Below are 23,160 nucleotides of genomic sequence, written 5' to 3' on the forward strand. Positions count from 1 at the left end.
AAAAACGAGAGAGATTTCGTTGTATTATCTTGAGATTTGGGTGGAACAAGCATATAACATTGGATGTTTAACGCTTTCTTCTATGTATGTGAAGGCTACAACTTGTCTGGAAGGCTGAGAAAGAGAGTGAAGAGGAGAGGAGCGATATAATAGTATTATATATATATATATATAATATATATATATGAGAGAGAGAGAGAGAGAGAGAGAGAGGAGAGAGAGAGAGAGAGAGACTTCTAGTGGCTGGTGGCTTCGGAGGCCCGGCGAGCACCATCTTGCGTTTTTAAATGAGTTACTTTCAAAGTGCCAAAGTAATTGTTCATACATTGGTTATTCTTGTCTGACGCTTGCGACGCAATCAGGGACGTCGTCCTAATCTGGTTGTTGGCATAAATTGGTTTTTTATTTACGCTGCAGAGGGGAAAAGGATACACAAATATACGGAAACATTTCAGTTTTATTAACAAAAGTCGTGCTTATCTAGCAAGTGGTATTCCAAATAGAGCTGGTGCTAATAGCTGAAAAAAGCGCAAAAATGCCATATATTCGATCGGCACGAACGGCTGTCGCTTGGAATATTATCTATTTTCGGACTTTTTAAGGCAAAAACATATGGCATGTGATGTAGGACCTATAGTTATAAGCAATACAACTCCACTCGAGGGCCTGGTAGAAATACTTAACAGAAACGCACCAATGTGCTGAGAGACGGAAAAAAAATATGTCCAGTTATTAAAGCGGCGGTCGCACAGGGGAGGTACAGCAGTTAAAATACTAACGCACTATACCTTAGCAGCGAGGGAGTGCTCTTACATTTCCCCTTCGTTTTTGGGTGATACTGCCATTGGCCTGAGCTGGGTCATTATGAGAATAGACTAGTGTTGTAAGTAGACACGAACACGTCATTAGAAGATCACGAGTTCAAATACTCCAATCAGCGGTTCGATGCTAAGCAACCCTCAGAGAGTCCAGAGAAGGGTCAGAGCCAGTGACACATCAAATCAAAATCAGGGGGAAAGTGAGGCTTTTTCACCAAATCAGCTCTATGTTACAGATGGGAAATAATGGCAACAATGACGTTAACTGATTGTATTTCTCCTCTAAAGATAAAGCAGACTTACATGTGTTCGGTTTGTTGGTGTTTAACTGCCTTTGTCTGTCTAATCAAATCCGTCAAATCACCTTGTTACAGAGTTAACTGTCCCTAATCCCCTGTAGCCCACCCTAACCCATTCTAATATATCCGTTTATTAACTGCAGAGTTGGCCATACAGATTGCATGATGATCTGTAACACAAACTGTTCATTCCTATCTTGACGCAAGCCAACTGTAATTTCCTGTTTGACGTGTTCACATTGTCCTACAGCAATTTGTAAATGAATGCACACGTTCTTTGGAAATATAACGTTTTCTATGATTATCTCAATTGGCTCTGTTTTGAGATAGTCTAGTCTGACGACAAGGCAAGGTTTGAACAGGATGGATTTGGTGCACGCGGGGACCAATAGAGAATGATTTACTACCTTCATTTAGATAGGGCCTCAATTAGTGTTTTATTGTCGTCTTACCTGGGGGTCAATGTAAGTATAATATAACTTTATACTTTGCAAAACTGACGTACGCCTATGGCTCTTTAAAATGTGTCCCAAGGGCTTCAAGGGAACTGAATGCGACGACAAAACGTAATGCGTCCCTCATAAACGGTGATAACGTTCCAGTGCAACTAATACAACTTTGAGGCTGACAAGATAATTGCACTTTAGCTTGTGATATATCGTTTTATGCATTCATTAATAGCACATTTTACAATTCAAACTTCTACATATTTAGATTGGCCAGCACACTCTATTTTGATGTGGTTATTTTATTTTATGGCACTCTTTATGGGTCAAGAGTAGAAGAGGCACACCATTTTTCCACATTTCAACTTGCAACTGCAGCATTTCATTCAATAAGACAGCCATTGTAAAATTAATAGTTTATGCTATTGTGAAAGGGGGTGCTGGGGTTTTTTTAGATTAAAAAAAATGCATACCATGGCTGCAGCGATGTGTGCAAATCTAAAACAAATGTAGCAAGATTCTTACTTGGTCATATGCAACGGTAGTAGGCTACATAGCTAAGTCATTTTAGATGAGACCAACCTGTTCCTCTGTCCACAAAACTTGTTATGGTGTTTGCAGACTTTGAGGAGCGGAAAAAACTTGCGTTTAGTCCGAGTCTCTCTGCAGCCGAATACGTTCTGTATATGGAGAGCATGTAATCGTGGGGCACAATTGCGTCCTTATTAAAGTCTTCTCGGTGATGGCTTAACATTGGGGAAGATGCGAAGATCTCTTTGAGAAATGTGGTTGACCTTTGTCCATCATGAAGGATCTTGACTCCCTTGTTTCTCCTTGGCATAGAGGGGGATATGATGGCAGCTGACTGAAAACATGGTATATTCCAAATGTAGAGGAGTAACAAATATAACGATAGTACTTGAAATGCGTCCATGGTGGTAGTGTCCCAAAGATGTTTCGAAGCCCTCTCCACAATGAAGCGGTTTTAGACAGCAAGAGCTGAAGATAGACTGCGCGTCAGTTAGACTTCTGCGTTCCCTTCTCACCAGAAAAGTGCGTTCGCGCCCTCGACTTCACACAAGAGCGGAGACTGTTGAATCAATAGTGAAACACGCCCACTTGCAGACGCTCATGTAGCCTACTTATTGGAGAACTTTTCCCAGTCTTTCTATGGACGTTAAGACGGAGGAGACATCTCCGACGGCCGAGAAGTCGTGTCTCACCGCCATAAGTAACGCCACAGGAAGCCAAGTTTAAAGGTACAATAACACGTTGACAAAGGTCAAGAGGTGGACAAAGATTTCAACAGAGCAGAGGTCATGGAACGTTCCTAACCAACTGAGAGAGTAGCCTATTGGCCTATATTGATGAATGTAACCAATTATCTAAAAGACCCCCAATAAACTTTTAGGCACGAAAACATTTTATTTATTTCAAACATGCAAAGATTTTGGGGCCATCTTGTTTCACTTTATAAAAACCTTAGCAATAGTTYAGCTATTTGGTGCGATGTTCTACATCCCTAACGAAGGTCACATGTGCAATTTTTACTTTTCAAGACAAAGGACCTCGGTTATATATATTGTATTTCTGTGCGTAAACCAAACTGGCAAAAGGTATCAATAGATTCTGAAAGTACTGAAGAGAATGTGTTCCTTTCAAGAAAATAAATGGCACGAAGAACACTATTCATTACGCTATTCAGCCTCTCTTTTTGCTGTACTCTACCGGCCTCCAATGGCATTGCCATGAACTGCAAGTTGCTTCAAAATCATACGACCCATACTTCGCTAAATATCTAGGCCCACTTGATGAAGACATGATAATAATGTATCCTCAAAAATGTGTCATTCAGTTCATGATAAGGCCATCGTGTCTCCAGATAAAGGACAATGAAAATCCCTTGTGGAAATCTCCAATCTTGAACGGGTTAGTCAGAGATAAGATGTGTGCATAGGCCTTGCCAGTAACATATTAACTAACTGTGGTGTTAGTAGGTCAACAAACCGACAAGGTCCTTCAGAGTGATAAGATTTTAAATCGTTTGAGACAGGAAACAACTTCACAGTGATTTATAATGCATGCAGGTGTTGATGCATTCACTAATTGTGTGTCTGCCGTAGTTTTTACTCTATGTATGTTTAGGACTATAGCCTATCTCTATGCAGACCCTATTTCTAATGACAGTTGGGTAAGATTGGATCCAGAGGATTCACCAACCAAATACTTTACCTGTTTTTGAAAAACTCCCCAAAATCCATTTCTGATGCAGATTTTTTTTGTAGTATGTAAAGTTGTAGCTTTTATCTACACTACCCGTGAAAAGTTTAAGAACACCTACTCATTCAAGGGTTTTCCTTTATTTTCTACTATTTTCTACATTGTAGAATAATAATGAAGACATCAAAACTATGAAACAGCACATATATGGAATCATGTAGTAACCAAAAAAGTGTTACACAAATCAAAATATATTTGAGATTTGAGATTCTTCAAATAGCCAACCCATGCCTTGATGACAACTTTGCACACTCTTAGCATTCTTTCAACCTGCTTCATCTGGAATGCTTTTCCAACAGTCTTGAAGGAGTTCCCACGTATACTGAGCACTTGTTGGCTGCTTTTCCTTCACTCTGCGGTCCAGCTCATCCCAAACCATCTCAATTTGGTTGAGGTCAGGGGATGGAGGCCAGGTCATCTGATGCAGCACTACATCACTCTCCTTCTTGGTAAAATAGCCCTTACACAGGGTCATTGTCCTGTTGAAAAACAAATGATAGTCCCACTAAGCCCAAACCAGATGGGCTTAGTGCAGTCCCGTGTGGCTCAGTTGGTAGAGCATGGCGCTTGCAACGCCAGGGTTGTGGGTTCATTYCCCACGGGGGGACCAGGATGAATATGTATGAACTTTCCAATTTGTAAGTCGCTCTGGATAAGAGCGTCTGCTAAATGACTTAAATGTAAATGGATGGCGTATCGCTGCAGAATGCTGTGGTAGCCATGCTGGTTAAGTGTGCCTTGAATTCTAAATAAATAACAGACAGTGTCACCAGCAAAGCACCCCCACACCATAACACCTCTTCTTCCATGCTTTAAGGTGAGAAATACACATGCGGAGATCATCCATTCACCCACACCGCGTCTGACAAAGACACTGCGGTTGGAACCAAAAAGCTCCAATTTGGACTCCAGACCAAAGGACAAATTTCCACCTGTCTAATGTCCATTGCTCGTGTTTCTTGGCCCAAGCAAGTCTCTTCTTATTATTGGTGTCCTTTAGTAGTGGTATCTTTGCAGCAATTCGACCATGATGGCTTGATTCACACTGCCTGATTCACACAGATGTGTCTGTTACTTGAACTCTGTGAAGCATTTATTTGGGCTGCAATTTCTGAGGCTGGTAACTGTAATGAACTTATACTCTGCAGCAGAGGTAACTCTGGGTCTTCCATTCCTGTGGCGGTCCTCATGAGAGCCAGTTTCATCATAGCGCTTGATGGTTTTTGCGACTGCACTTGAAGAAACTTTCAAAGTTCTTGAAATGTTCCGTTTTGACTGACCTTCATGTCTTATGGTAATGATGGACTGTCGTTTCTCTTTGCCTATTTGAGCTGTTCTTGCCATAATATGGACTTGGTTTAAAAAAAAAATAGGGCTATCTTCTGTATACCGCCCTACCTACTCACAACACAACTGATTGGCTCAAAGAAGAAGATTGGCATTAAGAAGGAAAGAAATTCTACAAATTAACTTTTAAGAAGGCACACCTGTTAATTGAAATGCATTCCAGGTGACTACCTCATGAAGCTGGTTGAGAGAATGCCAAGAGTGTGCAAAGCTGTCATCAAGGCAAAGGGCGGCTATTTGAAGAATCTCAAATATAAAATATATTTAGATTTGTTTAACACTTTTTTGGTTACTACATGATTCCATATGTGTTATTTCATAGTTTTGATGTCTTCACTAAAATACTAAAAATAAAGAAAAACCCTTGAATGAGTAGGTGTTCTTAAACTTTTGACCGGTAGTGTATATGGTAAATTTGAGGTCTTAAATTAGAATTTAAAACCTTTAAATGTATTTAATACATTTATCTAAAACTTTAATGAGAATGATTACCTATTTGCATTTCTATAAATTGGTATGTGGAGGAATAAACATGATTAAATCAGTCCATAAAATARCATGTGGTTGAAATAGCATGATTTACTATTCCATTGTGTGGCAGTACACTCCAGCAGAGGGCAGCATTTGTCCACCACCTCCTGATATCTGTGGCTTTGACATGGAGCTTTCACTCTTTAAATTTACTCTAAGACACATGGATAGGGTCAGTATTTTCCTCCAAATGTGTCAAATGAGAATAGGCCTTAGATGTCTCACACAATTAAGTAGCCATTGGTCACAGGGGTAGGCTACTTGAATGTTCTGGCCACAAGTGTGAAGCTACTCAGTATTCCCCACCTCTTTGACCTGGGCTTTTTAACAGCCTCCGTCTGATGATCTCTGCAATCTGAACATTGAGTTTGGAGAGCTTTGGCAGTTACTTGTCCTCAAATAAATGTTGCTCTCAACGGGCTCTGCTGAATTACGTTATTCACTTCTTTCGTCAGTATGAGTCAGTATATTTCTCAGAAGAGCACCTGATTAAATTGGTCGAACGGTTACTAAACATGTTGTAGAAGCAATTCTTACCATAAAGCAGATTTGTTTTAAACATTTTTGGGGGGGATGATACAAATTGGATTGTGAAGTCTTGCGAAGGATGCGCTGCAGAGTCTACTCACAGACGCTATCCCACTACTGGACTGCACCGGGGATTTGACCTGCTTCGTTTCCGACCTGGGCCAGTGCAGCCCTCCTTAGACGACCTGGAGCACTATATCGATACTGAATTTAGTGCAGACACCCGTTCGACATAGAGCGCCTCAGCTCACACGATGCGCCAACCTCAGCCTCCTCAGGTGACTTGGGTTACAGGCATGCGCCACCGCGCCCGGCGCGAAACTCAGCTGCAAGTAAAGGTGATAAGTAGAGTAGTGTGTGACGTCATTTCAAAGGAATGCTTACAATCCTTTGCAAAGTCAACGAGAATAACTAAAGACTATAGTTTTCTATAAGCTAGGCTTCAAATTACCCTCAGATTTGACAATATTTTAATAGAAAGTCGGAGTACAGAAAATCTCTGATAGACAGTTTTTTTCTCTTTGTAAGATGATGGAAGGTTATCTGTGCTGTTGAAGGTTGTAAGAAATAAAATAAGGTTAATGCATTTATGCTTTACCATACATTATGGAAGAGTACATAAAAAAAAACACATTGAACTGACAATGAGATTGTGGTATTGTATTTGTATTTATTTATTTTAAAACAGTTACAGAAATGCAATTATTTTTTTAGAAAAAGCAATCATTTATTTTGACATTTGCTTAGGCTAAAACAAGATAGTGGACTAATTACATTGATATGATTTGATTTGTAATAAAAACCAACCGTAGACCTATCATTCACATTAACCATGCTTTGCTTCATATCCATTGTTCAATGTTGGCAATTTTCAGCCTTACTGTTACTTTAGACATAGAAGTATTAATTCTATTCAAATTCTAGTCAAAGACAGAATTGCTTTTCTATACTGACAATCTGGGGTATTTCTATGATTTGAAGACATTCAGGGCTTAGCCCTAAACCAGTAGGTGGGTCTGAGGGCATTCTCCCCCAGCACAAAAAAAAGAAGCAATTTCAACAGCTATATGCATAAATTTGGTGCACTTTGAGATGAACTTGCACCTTCCCACCTGTCACAGCAGACACTGCCAGTACTCAATTACAGTTGCTGCTGTGGGTCTCTCTACTCTAGAACAATCTTTACTCTGGAATACATACATCTACTGTGTATTTCCAAAAAAACTCCACTGGCCTCCTATTCTCATCTGTCCTCCTTCTAGGCTCATCTGAAAGGTAGCAAGGTAGAGGTRCAACATGTCCTTAGTTAGTTTTAAAGAGACGGAACTTCCTGATTTGGCTTCATCTTAGATTTGGTTAATTAAGAAATGCTAGCGGCCATGAATGAATTCAAACATGAGTTGGTTTTGGGGTGTAGTGTGATGTGGGTGTCTGGTGTGTGTGTTCGCAGATGGGAAGAGTAAGCCAAATTATTTTGCCAATTATCTTCAGCAGTCTGTCTGACTTTGACAGACATTACATTACACAATGTAAATGAGACAATATTTCCATGTTGCACACCTTTTAGTTGTCTCATTAAATGCTTTCAATAATTGTATATGAATTTCTACAATTTATAGTGTGTTTGAGGTTTTTAAGTCATTGACATTCGGAGCTATTGGAATTTTAACATATTGTCCCATTTACATTGTGSAATTAACCAATGGTCCCTAACTAGCCCTTAGGCCAGGGATGGGCAACTCCAGTCTTCAGTGGCTGGAGTGGTGCCATACTTTTCCCCCATTCCTAGCAAACACAGCTGATTAATCTAAATGCATTCTGAACTGAAGATCATGATTAGTTGATTACTGGAGTCGGGTTTGTGAACTGGGCCTGGGGCAAAAGTGTGACACCAATCAGGCTCCCGAGTACTGGAGTTTCCCATCCCTGTCCTAGGCAGTGCATTTGGACCCCTTCCCATTTTACACATTTTGCTACATTGCAGTCTTATTCTAAAATTGATTAAATAAATAAAAAGTCCTCATCAATCAACACACAATACCCCATAATGAAAAAGTGAAGAGGTTTTTAGACATTTTTGCAAATTAATAAAAAATAAAAACAGAAATAACTTATTTACATATTATTCAGACCCTTTGCTATTAGACTCGAAATTGAGCTCATGTCACGTTCGTCGTAACTTTTAAGTGAGGAGGACCAAGGTGCAGCGTGATAGCAATACATCTTCTTTATTAATGAAGATGAAAACGAAACGAACACTATACAAACTAATCAAAACAACAAACAGACGAATGTGAAGCTATACAAACAATAAGTGCAGACACAGGCAACTTACACATAGACATAGACAATCACCCACGAACTACCTAATGAATATGGCTGCCTAAATATGGTTCCCAATCAGAGACAACAATAGACAGCTGTCTCTAATTGAGAACCAATCTAGGCAACCATAGACATACAAACACCTAGACTGAACACTGCCCCATAAACATACAAAAMCCCCTAGACAATACAAAACACACAAATCCCCCATGTCACACCCTGACCTAACTAAAATAATAAAGAAAACAAAGATAACCAAGGCCAGGGTGTGACAGCTCAGGTGCACCCTGTTTCTATTGATCATCCTTGAGATGTTTCTACAACTTGATTGGAGTCCGCCTGTGGTAAATCCATTTGACTGGACATGATTTAAAAAGGCACACATTTGTCTATATAAGGTCCCACAGTTGACAGAGTATGTCAGAGCAAAAACCAAGCCATGAGGCCAAAGGAATTGTCCGTAGAGCTCCGAGACAGGATGGTTTCGAGGCACAGATCTGGGGAAGGGTACTTCAAAATGTCTGCAGTATTGAAGGTCCCCAAGAACACAGTGGCCTGGCTCATTCTTAAATGGAAGAAGTTTTAAACCACCAAGACTCTTCCTAGAGCTGGCCGCCTGGCCAAACTGTGCAATCGGGGGAGAAGGGCCTTGGTCAGGGAGGTGACCAAGAACCTGATGGTCACTCTGACAGAGCTCCAGAGTTCCTCAGTGGAGATGGGAGAACCTTCCAGAAGGACAACCATCTCTGCAGCACTCCACCAATCAGACCTTTATGGTAGAGTGGCCAGACGGAAGCCACTCTTCAGTAAAAGGCACATGACAGCCCGCTTGGAGTTTGCCAAAAGGCACCTAAATGACTCTCAGACCATGAGAAACAAGATTGAACTCTTTGGCCTGAATGCCAATCTTCACGTCTGGAGGAAACCTGGCACCATCCCTACGGTGAAGCATGGTGGTGGCAGCATCATGCTGTGGGGATGTTTTCAGCGGCAGGGACTGGGAGCCTAGTCAGGATTGAGGGAAAGATGAGCAAAGTACAGAGAGATCCTTGATGAAAACCTACTCCAGAGCGCTCAGGACCTCAGACTGGGGCGAAAGTTCACCTTCCAACAGGACAACAACCCTACGCACACAGCCAAGACAACACAGGAGTGGCTTCAGGACAAGTCTCTGAATGTCCTTGTGTGGCCCATTCAGAGCGGAGAGACCTGAAAATAGCTGTGCAGGGACACTTCCCATCCAACCTGACAGAGCTTGAGAGGATCTGCAGAGAAGAATGGGAGAATTTTTTATATATTTGCAAAAATGTCTAAAATACAGTTTATGCTTTGTCATTATGGGGTATTGTGTGTAGATTGATGAGGGGGGATTTTTAAAGTATATTTTAGAATGAGGCTGTAATGTAACAAAATGTGGAAAAAGTCAAGGGGTCTGAATCATTTCCGAATGCACTGTATATGGATATCAAGATATATGAGCCAAAACATGGACCTGCAGAACGGAATAAGTTATAAGACCGAGATTATTCATTTAATTTCATCAGTTCCACCAGCTAATCGTTGATGTTTTAGATTGCAAAATTTAAGGGCCTATGTACACTACATGATCAAAGTATGTGGACACCTGCTCGTCTAACATCTCATTCCAAAATCATTCATATGGAGTTGGTCCCCACTTTGCTGCTATAACAGCCTCCACTCTTCTGGAAAGGCTTTCCACTAGATGTTGGAACATTGCTGCGGGGACTTGCTCCCATTCAGCCACAAGATCATTAGTGAGGTCGGGCACTGATGAGGTGTGTGTTCGATGTGTGTGTTCGATGGGGTTGAGGTCAGGGCTCTGTGCAGGCCAGTCAAGTTCTTCCACACCAATCTTGACAAWCCATTTCTGTATGGACCTCGCTTTGTGCGCGGGCGCATTGTCATGCTGAAACACGAAAGGGCCTTCCCCAAACTGTTGCCTCAAAGTTAGATGCACATAATCATCTACAATGTCATTGTATGCTGTAGCATTAATATTTCCCTTCACTGGAACTAAGAGGCCTAGCCCGAACCATGAAATCCAGCCAGTAGCTACCGAAGTGTCTAGCTAGCCAAGCTAGCTACAGAAACAAAACCCATCAAATACACTAGCCGAAAATGAACACTTTTCATCATGACTTACATCAACATCCTTTGCTTGCCCATTCACTAAATATACTGTTAAATAACTCTGACTGACACCCAATAGCTTAAGGATGCATAACGCTAATTCTAGCTTATTAGCATTAGCCAACCCTTATACTGAGAGAGACAATTCAGTTAGCTACTACCAACCCTGCACAAACCTGCAACTCGGCTGTTGCTGCACATTGACTTTATGGCTGTTCTGCAACCTCTCTACCTCATTCACTGCTGTTCTGCAACCTCTCTACCTCATTCACTGCTGCCTCAACCTGCTTAACCTGCTTGCACTCTTTTGGAAGAAGTTCCGAATATCCAGATTCTGACTGAGTGACCCGCCTTTTGCTGAGTGACGACATTGACATCTAACCAGTGTTGCAAGGGTGGGCGAGGGGTCAAGGGATGTGAGTGGTCATTCTAGGGGCTTCTTTCAGTGCCTTCTGCCTAGCGCATTACATTGTATTGTTTATTTWTGTCACAAAAATGTGTCAGTAAAATGATTTCTTATAAATACTGCATAGTGCAAGTGATGTGTGGTTATGGAAACTCATATCAGACTGAAATGTAAGAAGGTTGGGGGCTGGAGCAAAAAAATCCGGGGCATGAGTCCCGGAAGCCCATGCCTAATGACGCTACTGCTCAATTCCTGGACTCAATTCCTGGACCAGTGACTTCAGCACCATGGACAGGAAACCCATGCTGCGCCTCAGTCGTACTGACATTGCCTGAGATGCAACTATATTGTTTCAAAATGTAGATATTTGTTGTTATTTCATGCATTTGTTGTTGTCACACATCCTGATCTTATTGTCTGTGTCATTTTGGGGGAACAAAATGTAATCTGAATCTCGCTACATAAGCTATGGGAGGCGGAAGAAGGCCATTTCAGGACGGAACAATCATGCCTGCGTTATGTAACCCTACACTGCTGGAACATTGGTCATACTTGACTTCAAGCACGCGCTGTCACTGGTGGTGAGTGTTTAGCAGCTTCATCCTCGTCCAATCCTGTGTGCACAGTGTAATTTCCTCATATCAAAACACAGAGTGGGATGGGCTCCACGGTCAGACTCGTGAGGAACACTGGAGTAACGCGGGACTCGTTGTGGTGTGGGTGATTTAGGCTACACGCGCATCCTTTGCGACTGGGGGAATCAACACCAAACATCCAGGCAAGTATAAGTATATGTTTATGTAAATAGCTTGATGAAAACATTTAGGAAAAAATCGGAATAGGAAAAAACGATAGGCTTGTAATTCTGATTTCTAGCTGGYCTATGATGTTGTTTACTTTCCCATTTCTTATCACAATTTGCTATCCATCGACATGTTGTTGTATTTAGTTAAGTCCGAAATTATCATTGTAAAATACAATTAATTTATTTAAGCTACTGCGCACTAACCAAATGTTAAAGGTGGGGCTGGTTGAAAAGATGGTCAGATTAAGTTTGAACTCATACAGCGCTTGATCACATTCAGCACCACGAGACAGTGGACAGCGCCACTGATTTCAACTGCGTATTACGATAATCCCATGGGCGACCATCCCCCCTACGCTTTGATATCTTTCGTCTGGGGTTACAAGAGCGACAATGCATGTTTTTGTAGCTATATTTCAGTAAATTTATGGGCTAAACTGTATGTTTTGCCTTCGTTGTTGGATTTTAGGAGAATGGTCTAAAATCATTTTCAAACAGTCAATATTAAGAATTTATACATGTGGCGGATAACTTTTGATATTAGGCCTACCTTTGATGTTAAAAAGGGGGAGACCTTCATCCAAGTCACCATGAAGCACATCACATAATGTAACTTAAACATGGACAAACATGGTCAGCATTTGCAGAAACAGATATTATAAGGATATTAAGGAACGTTTTGCCATCATACATTGGTTGTCTGTATTCTCTCTGTAAATAATGTGTGTATTTAGAGTGCACTGAATGGGATAACTGAATGGGATAACTGTTGATAACTGCACGTTATCAACCACCAAAAAGCAAATGAAAGCTTTTACACCTTGCCATTGTTATGGGTCTTTTATGGGTATTTACGCACACCATAAGGTTCAGGTTGATAAGGATAAACTATGTTGGATTTGGGGAAAATCTATCAAAGCACTATATAGAGCTGGACATTTTCAGATGTGGTTTTATTGGAGAAACTGTAATGTATTAGTTTGTGAACATCATCAAAAGACAGAAAATTAGACACCTTGAAACACATAGTTTCTATCATCATCCTTGAATGCTCACACATGTTTGCATGTATACACACACCACACACACACACCACACACACACACACACACACACACACACCACACACACACACACACCACACACACAACACACACACACACACACACAACACCACACACACCCACACCACACACACACACACACACACAAACCATACACAATACCTGCACATACATACACGACATGTCCAATAAGCTTATGTTCTGTTTTTATATGGCTTTCAATAAATTATTATGTGCCATACCATATGTCAACCCACTCAGAGGAAGAGATTGGATTATATAACGCTCCATACAGTTGACTGCCCTGAAGTGCATACTCAAGCCAAGCAGGCAGACAATATACAGATTGAACAGAATGAGGATGCAGTATCGTGAGGTAATTCCCAGCTCAGAAATACACTTACATCTAAGTGTAATGCAAATAACAAATAAAACAACTTGAATTAAATGAAACCATTATACCCACTAAATGGGCTTTCATAACTAAATTAGTTATCTTGTTTGAATATGAGCTTGCAGATCTGTGCAGCTATTTAAAGGCCCAGGGGTCTTATATATGTCCACACTATGAGGTTGGAAAAATACTGTGAAATTGTGAAAATTATGATAATGCCCTTTTAGTGTAAGAGCTGTTTGAAAAGACCACCTAAAATGTCCGCCTGTTTTGTTGGGATGGCATTTTGGCCTGCCTGGTGACATCACCAGGTGGTAAATGTGTTAATAGACCAATAACAAAGAGTGTTTCAAACCTCTCTGCCAATGACAGCTAATTTCAGTCTTCCCCTCCCCACTCAGACCACTACCAGATATTCCTAGCAAAGTTCTTCTTTGAGAAATTGCTCTTTGCTAAGAAGGTATTTTTGTTTCTTTTTGACCATTTTCATTTAAAAGAATTACAGCAAGGTACATCATTATTACCCAGAAAAGATTTGATATTGAGATAAACGGCTGCAAACCACTCGCAGAGATGAGTAACCTTGCCTGCAGAACAGAAAATGACTGTTAACTCCCAGAGCTGAGGTCTATAGACTTTAGCTTGGTAGGCTAACATAGTCTTGAGTTGTGCAAAACACCCGGGTTTGATACCCAGTTGATTGCATAAGTTCCAGCCATAGGACCAAAGCCAGGAACACTGTGAACAACACAGCCAGCTCACCCGTGATGCCAAGTCAGTGTTAGACTTCCATCCATATCTGAGGACGTCAGGAGATCATGTGGAAACCATCCACAAGGGGCAACAGTGAGCGGTGTTAGTTTCAAGTAGGTTTCTGTTTTTGATATGGACAGGGATGGGTGTAAGGATTAGCTTCTGGTGCCAAAGGTTGCATGTTCAAATCCAGCTATAGAAGTTTTTTTTCTTTTTTTCTTCCCCCTTACCTTAACCATTCAGAGTTAATGCCTAAGCATCTRCCTCTGGTGCCAAAGGTTGCATGTTTGAATCCAGCGATAGAAAGTTGTTTTTTAGAGTTTTTCCCCCAAACCTTAACCCATAGCCTATTTGGAGTTAATGCCTAACCTTAAGATTTTGGAGTTAATGCCTAAACTTGGCCCTAACCTTAAAAATTCAGAGTTAATGCCTAAACGTAACCTTAAACACTTCGAAATTTGACGTTGGGAACAAATGTAACCCTGGTGGTCCCTTAGCAGATAGACACCTGGGTGAGGGGTTGACAGATTCACAGAGAGGTGTTGACCAACGTGACCATCTCCACAGCGGGAGCCGTCTGGTGCTCTGGCTGTTGTCAGAATTAAACGTTTGTCCATGTTTCGCAAGCATCACATTTCGCTTGAGAAAGATGGACGAACGTCTAATTCTAACGTGAGACCGTGAGAGCTTGTTGCAGCCGTACGGCTCCCGCTGTCGAGATGCTCATGTTGTTTTGCATCTTATCTACCGAGAGCATGCATGGGCAGGCTTAGATGAAAACATCTCTCTGTGAATCTGAGGCTGTCAACCCTCCACCCAGGTCTCTATCTTCTAAGGGACCACCASGGTTACATTTGCCTGCATGGAAAATGAAATGTTTGAAAATATTTTGTAACGTAAAGGGAAAATATGTGCTTGTTATTTGACAAGTCCAGGTAGTCCCTCACCGTTTCAGTCCATATTCTTTTACCTTTTCTTCTACCTGGGTCATTCCTCATGACCCAGGACAAGGTTATCAAAGCACTGCTGAGATTCAATCAGCATTGAGACACTGTATGGACATGATACGCTAACAACTATTGAGCATAGCAATGCACAGACTTGATTGCATTTTCCTGACATTGATTGCTGTTGATGTGCACAGAGACAACGGCTCACACGCACTTGCTCATATGGGAGCACACCTGACCTTGTTCCAGTCTGTAAGACTCCCCCCACACTGCCATAGGCCACTCCCGAAGTAAACAACATTGACATTTGTTATGTTGCAGGAGGAAAACCCTCCTATTGCACTCTCGGAAGATGCTGAACACAGAACTGTCTGCAAATTTAATTGGTCCCATTTAGCCTGTGTCATCCTTGCAGTAATTTTCCTCTGTTGCTAAGTCTGTTGCTAGGGCATTGTTTGGTTGGTAGCTCTGTGACTGTGCCTGCTTCCCAATCTGAAGCTGTGTGCTTGTGTGCCAGCTATCCAGAGGCGGGTAGAAACAAAAGGAAAACATATCGAGGCATAAAATCCTGGGGTACTGCTGTTTTATTGTGATGCTCATGACACACTTCTCAGTTGCCTTAAGAGGTACAAAAAGCTGAACTCATTTCAGGTGAACTTATGGGGGGTTCTCATATCAGGGCTGGGGGACCTAGAAGACTAAAAGTGCATACAATCTGGTATAAAACCTGCCTTCAAGTATTATTTTTGTGTGGTTTAACTGTTTAACTGATTTCTTCGCCCTTACTTGCTGAAAACGTACCTGTAGTGGAAGACATGATGGTCAGGCTACACAGTATATTTCAAGATGGGTGTTTGCTTGGGGACAGGGACAGCTGCTCTATTTACCAACATCCTGGGTGCCATGCAGTCAAAATAAAGAGATAGCATCTGGACTGTAAGGGGGGGAAAGAAGTCTGGATTCAGTAAAGCGATAACGACCTTAGGGGTCAATTACGTCATTCTTGATATAAAAAAAGAGTAGACCAAAGACGTACACACTTACATAACCAACTCCTTTAAGCGATGATGCTAAGAGGCACAACATTCAACAGGAGAGAGGGAATGGATAAAGAATGGAGTTATGTTATAATGTGCAGTCGGGCATTATGTGGACCTTGAATTATTCAGCCGTCAAACATCAATAAAACATACACTTTTGTGCTTGTACTGGAGCCTGGGGGCCTTTGTGTGTCTATGTCAAAATGGAGAGGGTGAATTGAACTACGTGTATAAGGTCTGTGAAAATCAATATACAACCCAAACATCGTACACTATTATTCTGTAATTCCTATCTCAATATTCAGTGAGCGGTTTGCCGGTGTGTTACTCTCTGGTGTCATCTTTTTGGCAGGAAGAAGGCTCTTTGGCACAGGATCCCGAAAGGAAGAAATGTCATATTTCTGTGKTTTTTTTTCATCTTGGCAGAATAACTCATGGCACTTAGTCAACCTCTCTCTTATAGATGTTTGAAGATGCTGCTGTCTGTTTTCCACCTAGTGGGACGTCATTTCGAAATACATGAATAAATTAAGAGTTAGAACCCCACCAAGTTCCTCTCTGCAGCATCATTCACGACTAGGTTTCAATCATCATTCAATTATGTCGATACGTAATCGGATACTGGATTTCAGGTAGTTGTATTTGTTTGTGGCACATGCATGTGAAGGACAGTAAGCCTGGGTTTTATTGGATTTAAGAAACAGTCTCATGCCTTTGTTCCATGTTTGAGGAAATACATGCAAAATATTCTCAAGTGAATCAAAAATATTTTCAATCTGGTAGCCTATATTTGATGTGGGGCTCACTGGTTTAATGACCAAGGTCTGGTCAGTGTCTGTGCCATCTGTGCCAGGCAGGGGTGGACGTGGGCGGGGGTGACATGATTTACGTAACAGATTTCAGACAGAGTCGCCCTTGTTCGTAAAGGGTTCAGTGCCAGTGTGCCACGTCATGATGCCTTTGGACAGAAATACATCTCACCTCGTTTTACTTTTCTCACAGATCCAACGGGGAAAAGGCAGCGTTAAGCACAATGGGACCATTCCAGGAATATGAGGTGCGTGTCATTGCAACACTTTCAAAGTTAATCATTCTTGCTATATTAGGCTATCATTTTGAATCTTAACAATTCAGCTAATGTTTTGGTTAAAATTTCACATCATGAGAATGATAGTTATCTAATCTAGACTGTCACAGTCACAATAGCAGACCATAATTAGTTCATGACTGTGTCGCTGTGACAGAGCTAGTGAGATAAAGACAAAATGCGCAAAGTTGCATTCGCGCACACCGATTCTGATATGAATCTGATTTGTTCTTGTGGCAAAAATTCAAGTGGTGAGCATAGTTGTGATACTTATGGTGCTCAGGAAAAGAAGTCACCGGGGAAGGAGAGCCCCCGCAGTCGCATCCCACGCTTGATCCTACATCCTTTCCACCCTAATGAGAAAGGGTCACCCCTGTCCGAATCACCCATTTCAGAGGAGGAGGGTAAGGACTGTGACATCAGCTCGGACAACTCCAAACGGACCATCAGCACCAACAGCTTTTGCTCAGGTATGTGGTTCCCATGTTTCAGATCAAGGTTAGGGTGCATCCTAAAAGTCTAAAGTAGTTTCCTCTTCTAATCTCACTAAATTTAGCTGAAAACATCAAATTGATAGGAATTTGCCTTCACCTGTCACTATTGTCACATTGCTGATGGCAGCCAGGGCATTGTTGATGGCAGCCAGGGCAGTTCTGGCAATGGCAGATGGGCTGGTCTATCAAAATATAATTTTTTGTGTGCAGAATGAATGGCCGCCGGTGTGTTAGAAATGCCCAGGACGATTTCTGATCCCAGTCCACCCTTGCAGCCAGGGTTCATCTTATAAAAATGTCTGAAATCATGCCAACACACTGTTATGTAGGCTTTGTTATGCCATTCTGACCATGCAGGCAGAGTCCACATCTTATCACATACTAGTCAGGGCGTTGGTTACATAATCATGCGTTGGAGATTTTGTGAGTGTTGCCAAGTCAAATTATGTAAAGAGAAGTCCTCATCATATCATATGAAAGCTTGTTGATTACTGTTGTTTCAATCGACTAGCATACTGTTGCAACAAATTTGAATTACACAAGGCCACTAACCTACCATAAACAACAAAGTTGGCAAACATACAAGTTTGCATAATAGTTGGCATTATTCCAGAAATGACCTATCCTTCTGTAGTAGGCCTAGATTCTTTTCTCTATCGACATTATTTTTGACAACAGTTACACCTAACCAAAATTAGGTTACAACATATTGATGTATATTGAATAACATTAAGTCATCATGGAAGTTTCTTGTCACCCCTTTCACCTCCCGTAACACAGTGCTGTGGCGTTGGTAACMTGAACACTGTTGGTTGGATGAGTCACAGTATGAACAGATACGAGGGAGTGAACCTCGAGCTCTGAATGATTGATTGACTGCTGTGTGTTCCATGCTGCATGCGTATTCTTGGCTATACCTGTCTACATAGATGACACCGGCTGCCCCAGTAGTCAGTCTGTGTCCCCCTCCAAAACCCCGTCAGGCTCAGACAACAGTCCGCATGGCTCCCCCAAGCTCACCGCCGAGTGCAAGACCAAGGTGAAGAGGGTGAGGGTGATGGAAGAGTGGCACGCACCCCCGCCAAGGCACAAGAGGGAGCAGCGATCGTCCACATTGCCCAGAGGTAGGCTACTGCAACCTTAATTTAACACACCTGACTCTACTAATTAGCTGCTCAACAAGACCTTAACCAGATATGCTAAATTAGGGTTGGACTGAAAACCTACAGGACAGTAGATCTCGAGGAAGAGGGATGGGCAGCCCTGTCTTAGGCATTTCTCTCAATGCTGATTCTGTGTATTTGTTTGATTGGAGTACTTGTCTAACTGTCAATTGAAATAGATCTACAAAATAGATCTACGTCAGATTAAAATATATATGAAATAACCATGTGAAATGGTTTCTTGTAGACCAGGGTTGGGCTCAATTTGAATTGAAAGCAGTCAATTCAGGAAGTAAACTAAAATCACAATCCAATAATAGAAAAAAGGGCATTTATTTTCAATGACTTCTCAATAAACTCAAAAGTAGAAGCATTTTTTTTTTTTTATGTCTGCATTTTAAATTCTAATAATATCCTGATAGACTGCCTTTAATTCAAATTGAGCCCAACCCTGATTTCTACATGCTTTGTGTGTATACACTATCTGCATAGTATTGTTTTCATGTAATTTTAGCAGTAGAAAGTAAGTGTAATCGATGTGAAATGGCTAGCTAGTTAGCGGTGTGAGCGCTAATATTGTTTCAGTCGGTGAGGTCACTTGCTCTGAGACCTTGAAGTAGTTGTTCCCCTTGCTCTGCAAGGCTTTTGTGGCTTTTGTGGAGCAATGGGTAACGATGCTTTGTGGGAGGCAGTTGTTGATGTGTGCAGAGGGTCCCTGGTTTGAGCCCCGTTAGGGGTGAAGAGAGGGACGGAAGCTAAACTGTTACATTGGTGCAGTGACCCGGATCACTGGTTGCTGCGGAAAAGGAGGAGGTCAAAAGGGGGGTGAGTGTAACCGATGTGAAATGGCTAGCTAGTTAGCGGTGTGTGTGGCGCGCTAATAGTGTTTCAATTGGTGACGCCACTCACTCTGAGACCTTGAAGTATGTTGTTCCCCTTGCTCAGCGAGGGCTGCTGCTTTTGTGGAGCGATGGGTAACGATGCTTCGTGGGAGGCAGTGTTGATGGTGTGCAGAGGGTCCCTGGTTCAAGCCCAGGTAGGGGTGAGGAGAGGGACGGAAGCTAAACTGTTACATAAGCAACAATGATTTGCTTGGTGAGAAAATGGGAGAATCTCAATTGCAAAACATCCATTGAGGAGACAGTCAGAGCGGCAGGACCTCTGGCTTTCTCATCCAATGGGGTTTGAGAAGGAGGCGAGACGCTAAAACATATATATTTTTTTATGAGTAGCAATTGAGGTTCTCCCTATGGCTACTGGTATAAGACATATGCTAGAAACTTCCTCTAGTCCAGGGTGTCAAACTCATTTCGCATCATGGGCCACATACGGCTAGGGAGATGTCAAGTGGCCGGACCATTAAAATTATACCATACTCTGCTATAAATAACCAAAATATCATGTCTTTCCTTTGTTTGGGTGTAAAGAAGCACAAGAACATTAGGAAAATATTGAAATTTAATGAACTATCCTTTTACAAAACATTTAATGAAACACCTCATATTTCTTAGACAAATGTGCAATTTACTTTTATCATTCACAAATATGCATTGCAACTGATCCCACTGATTGTACAAAGGCACAAAACTTTAATTGGTACTGAAAAATATAGTAATGCACTTTAAGATTAAATGAGACTTTAAAAGAAAGGAATTTTTAAACCACTTACACATACGCATATAAAATCTAAATGTAATCCCTGCGTACACCTTACAAACTAAGGAGAGTGATTTTAAATGTGTAATGAAGAAAGTGTTCGCCTGTCCTGTAAATCTGTAAACTTCATACATGAAACATACATACACAATAACAATACATACTGAAAATTTATGGAGTTGTATGAACAGTAGAATTCCATCACACAACTTTTGTTTTGAAGCTGCTGACTAACATTAAAGTGCACATTTTTTTTAAATCACCACAGTAAGGATTCATCTTCACAGAGCTGTATTCTTTCAATGCAAACAGTATCTAAGGCAGCATTTTAAAGGTGTTAGTCTAGTCTGGACTTGTATTTGTTCCTGAAACTTGGCATCTTTTTGGCCTGTACAAGTGCATCAACACCAGGTGTCATGTCCTGACTAGCTGTCACTTTCAGAATGTCATTTAAGTGCTTGTTTGTGAGCCTTGAACGCATTTTTGTTTTATTGATATTCATCACTGAGAAAATTTGTTCACAAAGGTAGGTTGTCCAAACATGCACAAAATTTTAGCAGCCAGGGCTGTTAATTTGGGGTACCCTGGTAGTAGATACTGATAAAATCTGTCCAGACCTACAGAGGCAAATTTGCCTTCAAATCTGCATCACACTGCAAATCAATTATCTCTAGCTGAATTTCGACCGGCAGATCAGAAGCTTTAACTGTGAAAGGTGAGCGAAAAACTGAAAATTCTGTCTCAAGTTCACCAAATACCTGAAAACGTTTCTCAAACTCCCGCAGTAGTCCTGCATTTTGTCTTTGTACCGTTTCATGTCCGCATCAGGTCTGGTCACACACACATCTCTCAGACAGGGAAATGAGCAGGGTTGCCATTTGCCAGTTGCATCTCCCACAAAGTCAGCTTCAACTTAAATGCATGATGTTGTCAGAAAACTGTGTGAACAACTTTTTTGCGGCCTTGCAACATTTTGTTCAGATTGTTCAAGTGTTCAGTAATATCAACCAAGAATGCAAGGTCCGTAGCCATTCCTGAGATTGTAATCCAAACCGGTTTTCCTTTTTTTCTCATGAACTGTCCGATTTCCTCTCGTAGATCAAAGAAATGCCTCAGCACAGCGCCTCGGCTTAACCATCTCACTTCAGTGTGGTATGGCAGGCTGTGGGTAATGTTGCTGTCGCTGAGAAGTTTGTCAAACTGACGATGGTTCAGACCTCTGGACCGGATGAAATTTACAGTGCGACAACCACCTCCATGACGTGTCATTTTCAGCGACTTGCAACACAATGCCTCCTGGTGCAAAATACAGTGAAATGTCCAGAAACGATCTCCTCCATTAAGGGCTTGAACTTTGTCTTTGAACTTTGTCGCGACACCTGCTTTCTTTCCGACCATGGATGGCGCGCCGTCTGTAGCCAGGCTGACAGCGCGGGACCAGTCCACTCCGACTCTGTCCAATGCAGCAACGACAGAGCCGAAAATGTCCACGGCTGTTGTGGTGTCCATCATTGCACCAACTCAAGAAACTCTTCAGTAACAGTCAATGTCTCATCAACTCCTCGAAATAAATATGGCCAGTTGGGCACGTCTGTGAATGTCAGTGCTCTCGTCAATTGCCACGGAAATGCAATAAATGACTTGACTCTCTGTTTCAATTGACTGTCTAAAATCTGCCGATAGTTCCGAAATCCTCTCTGCTATAGTATTCCTCGTCAGGCTAATATTGGCAAAAGCTTGTCGCTCTCGGCACATACAAGTTCAGCCGCCTTCATCATGCATCGTTTAACAAAGTCACCGTCGGAATACGGCTTCGATGCTAATGCTATTTCGCTAGCAATTAGGTAGCTGCTTTTACCGCTGCTTCACTGACTTCTCGGCTCTGGATGAAAGTTGACTGCTGTTTCCTCAGACCCGCAGCAATTCGTTAATCTTATCTCTTCTCAGTTGTCCTTGCAAGCCGTCATATTTTTCGCTGTGATGAGTCTCGTAGTGGCGTCGAATATTATATTCCTTCAATACGAAACTTGTTGCAAACACACCAAGCACGAAGGTTTTCCGTGCATCTCTGTAAATAAATAGGACGTGGTCCATTTTTCTTTGAAAATTCTACACTCCTTATCTACTTTCTCCGTTTGGATAACGACATTTTGGCTAATGAGGTATTAAGGTATTAACAACGTCGTAACAGCAGCAGATGGCGCATTGATACCGTCTGCTGTTTTCAGTCTGTCTCAGTGATGCAGCTTGTCTTCTACTCTGATGGAAAGAGGTGCGCCCCTTAGCGGATAATCCATGAATTGCAGCGAATTAAAAATATTAATTCCATGTCTTTTATGCATTTTTTTCCACTTTCAAATTATCCTGCGGGCCTGATCGAACCTCCTTGGGGCCGGTTCGGCCCGCGGGCCGTATGTTTGACACCCCTGCTCTAGTCCATTTACCACCATCGCAATTCTTTTACATTTCTGGGGAATAATGAACAAATGCAGGAAGAAGGAGATATTATTGAGACGCACTCAATGGTTGTGTTCCCTGCTCAGCCATTGCATGTATTAACAATGGTTGCATGACACCTTATCTTCTGTGCCTTTGGGCACCAGATTGCTGACATATGTGGTTA

General features: G+C 41.7%; 1 protein-coding gene across 4 annotated transcripts in view; it reads left to right on the top strand.

The window, feature by feature from the left end:
- The first annotated feature begins 11,442 nt into the window (after positions 1-11,442).
- LOC111959113 (syntabulin-like) overlaps positions 11,443-23,160 on the top strand; it is a 21,780-nt gene continuing 10,062 nt past the window's right edge. For 2 of the 4 annotated variants that reach the window (XM_070437443.1, XM_070437444.1), the window contains exons 1-4: positions 11,443-11,909; positions 17,140-17,194; positions 17,508-17,694; positions 18,648-18,842. In XM_070437443.1, the coding sequence (XP_070293544.1) occupies positions 17,171-17,194; positions 17,508-17,694; positions 18,648-18,842 (406 nt within the window). In that variant the 5' untranslated portion in view covers positions 11,443-11,909; positions 17,140-17,170. The remainder of the gene's footprint in view (positions 11,910-17,139; positions 17,195-17,507; positions 17,695-18,647; positions 18,843-23,160) is intronic. The other 2 variants (XM_070437445.1, XM_023980558.2) reach the window with 1 other exon arrangement.

The sequence above is a fragment of the Salvelinus sp. IW2-2015 genome, linkage group LG35 (assembly GCF_002910315.2).
Source record: "Salvelinus sp. IW2-2015 linkage group LG35, ASM291031v2, whole genome shotgun sequence".
NCBI lineage: Eukaryota > Metazoa > Chordata > Actinopteri > Salmoniformes > Salmonidae > Salvelinus > Salvelinus sp. IW2-2015.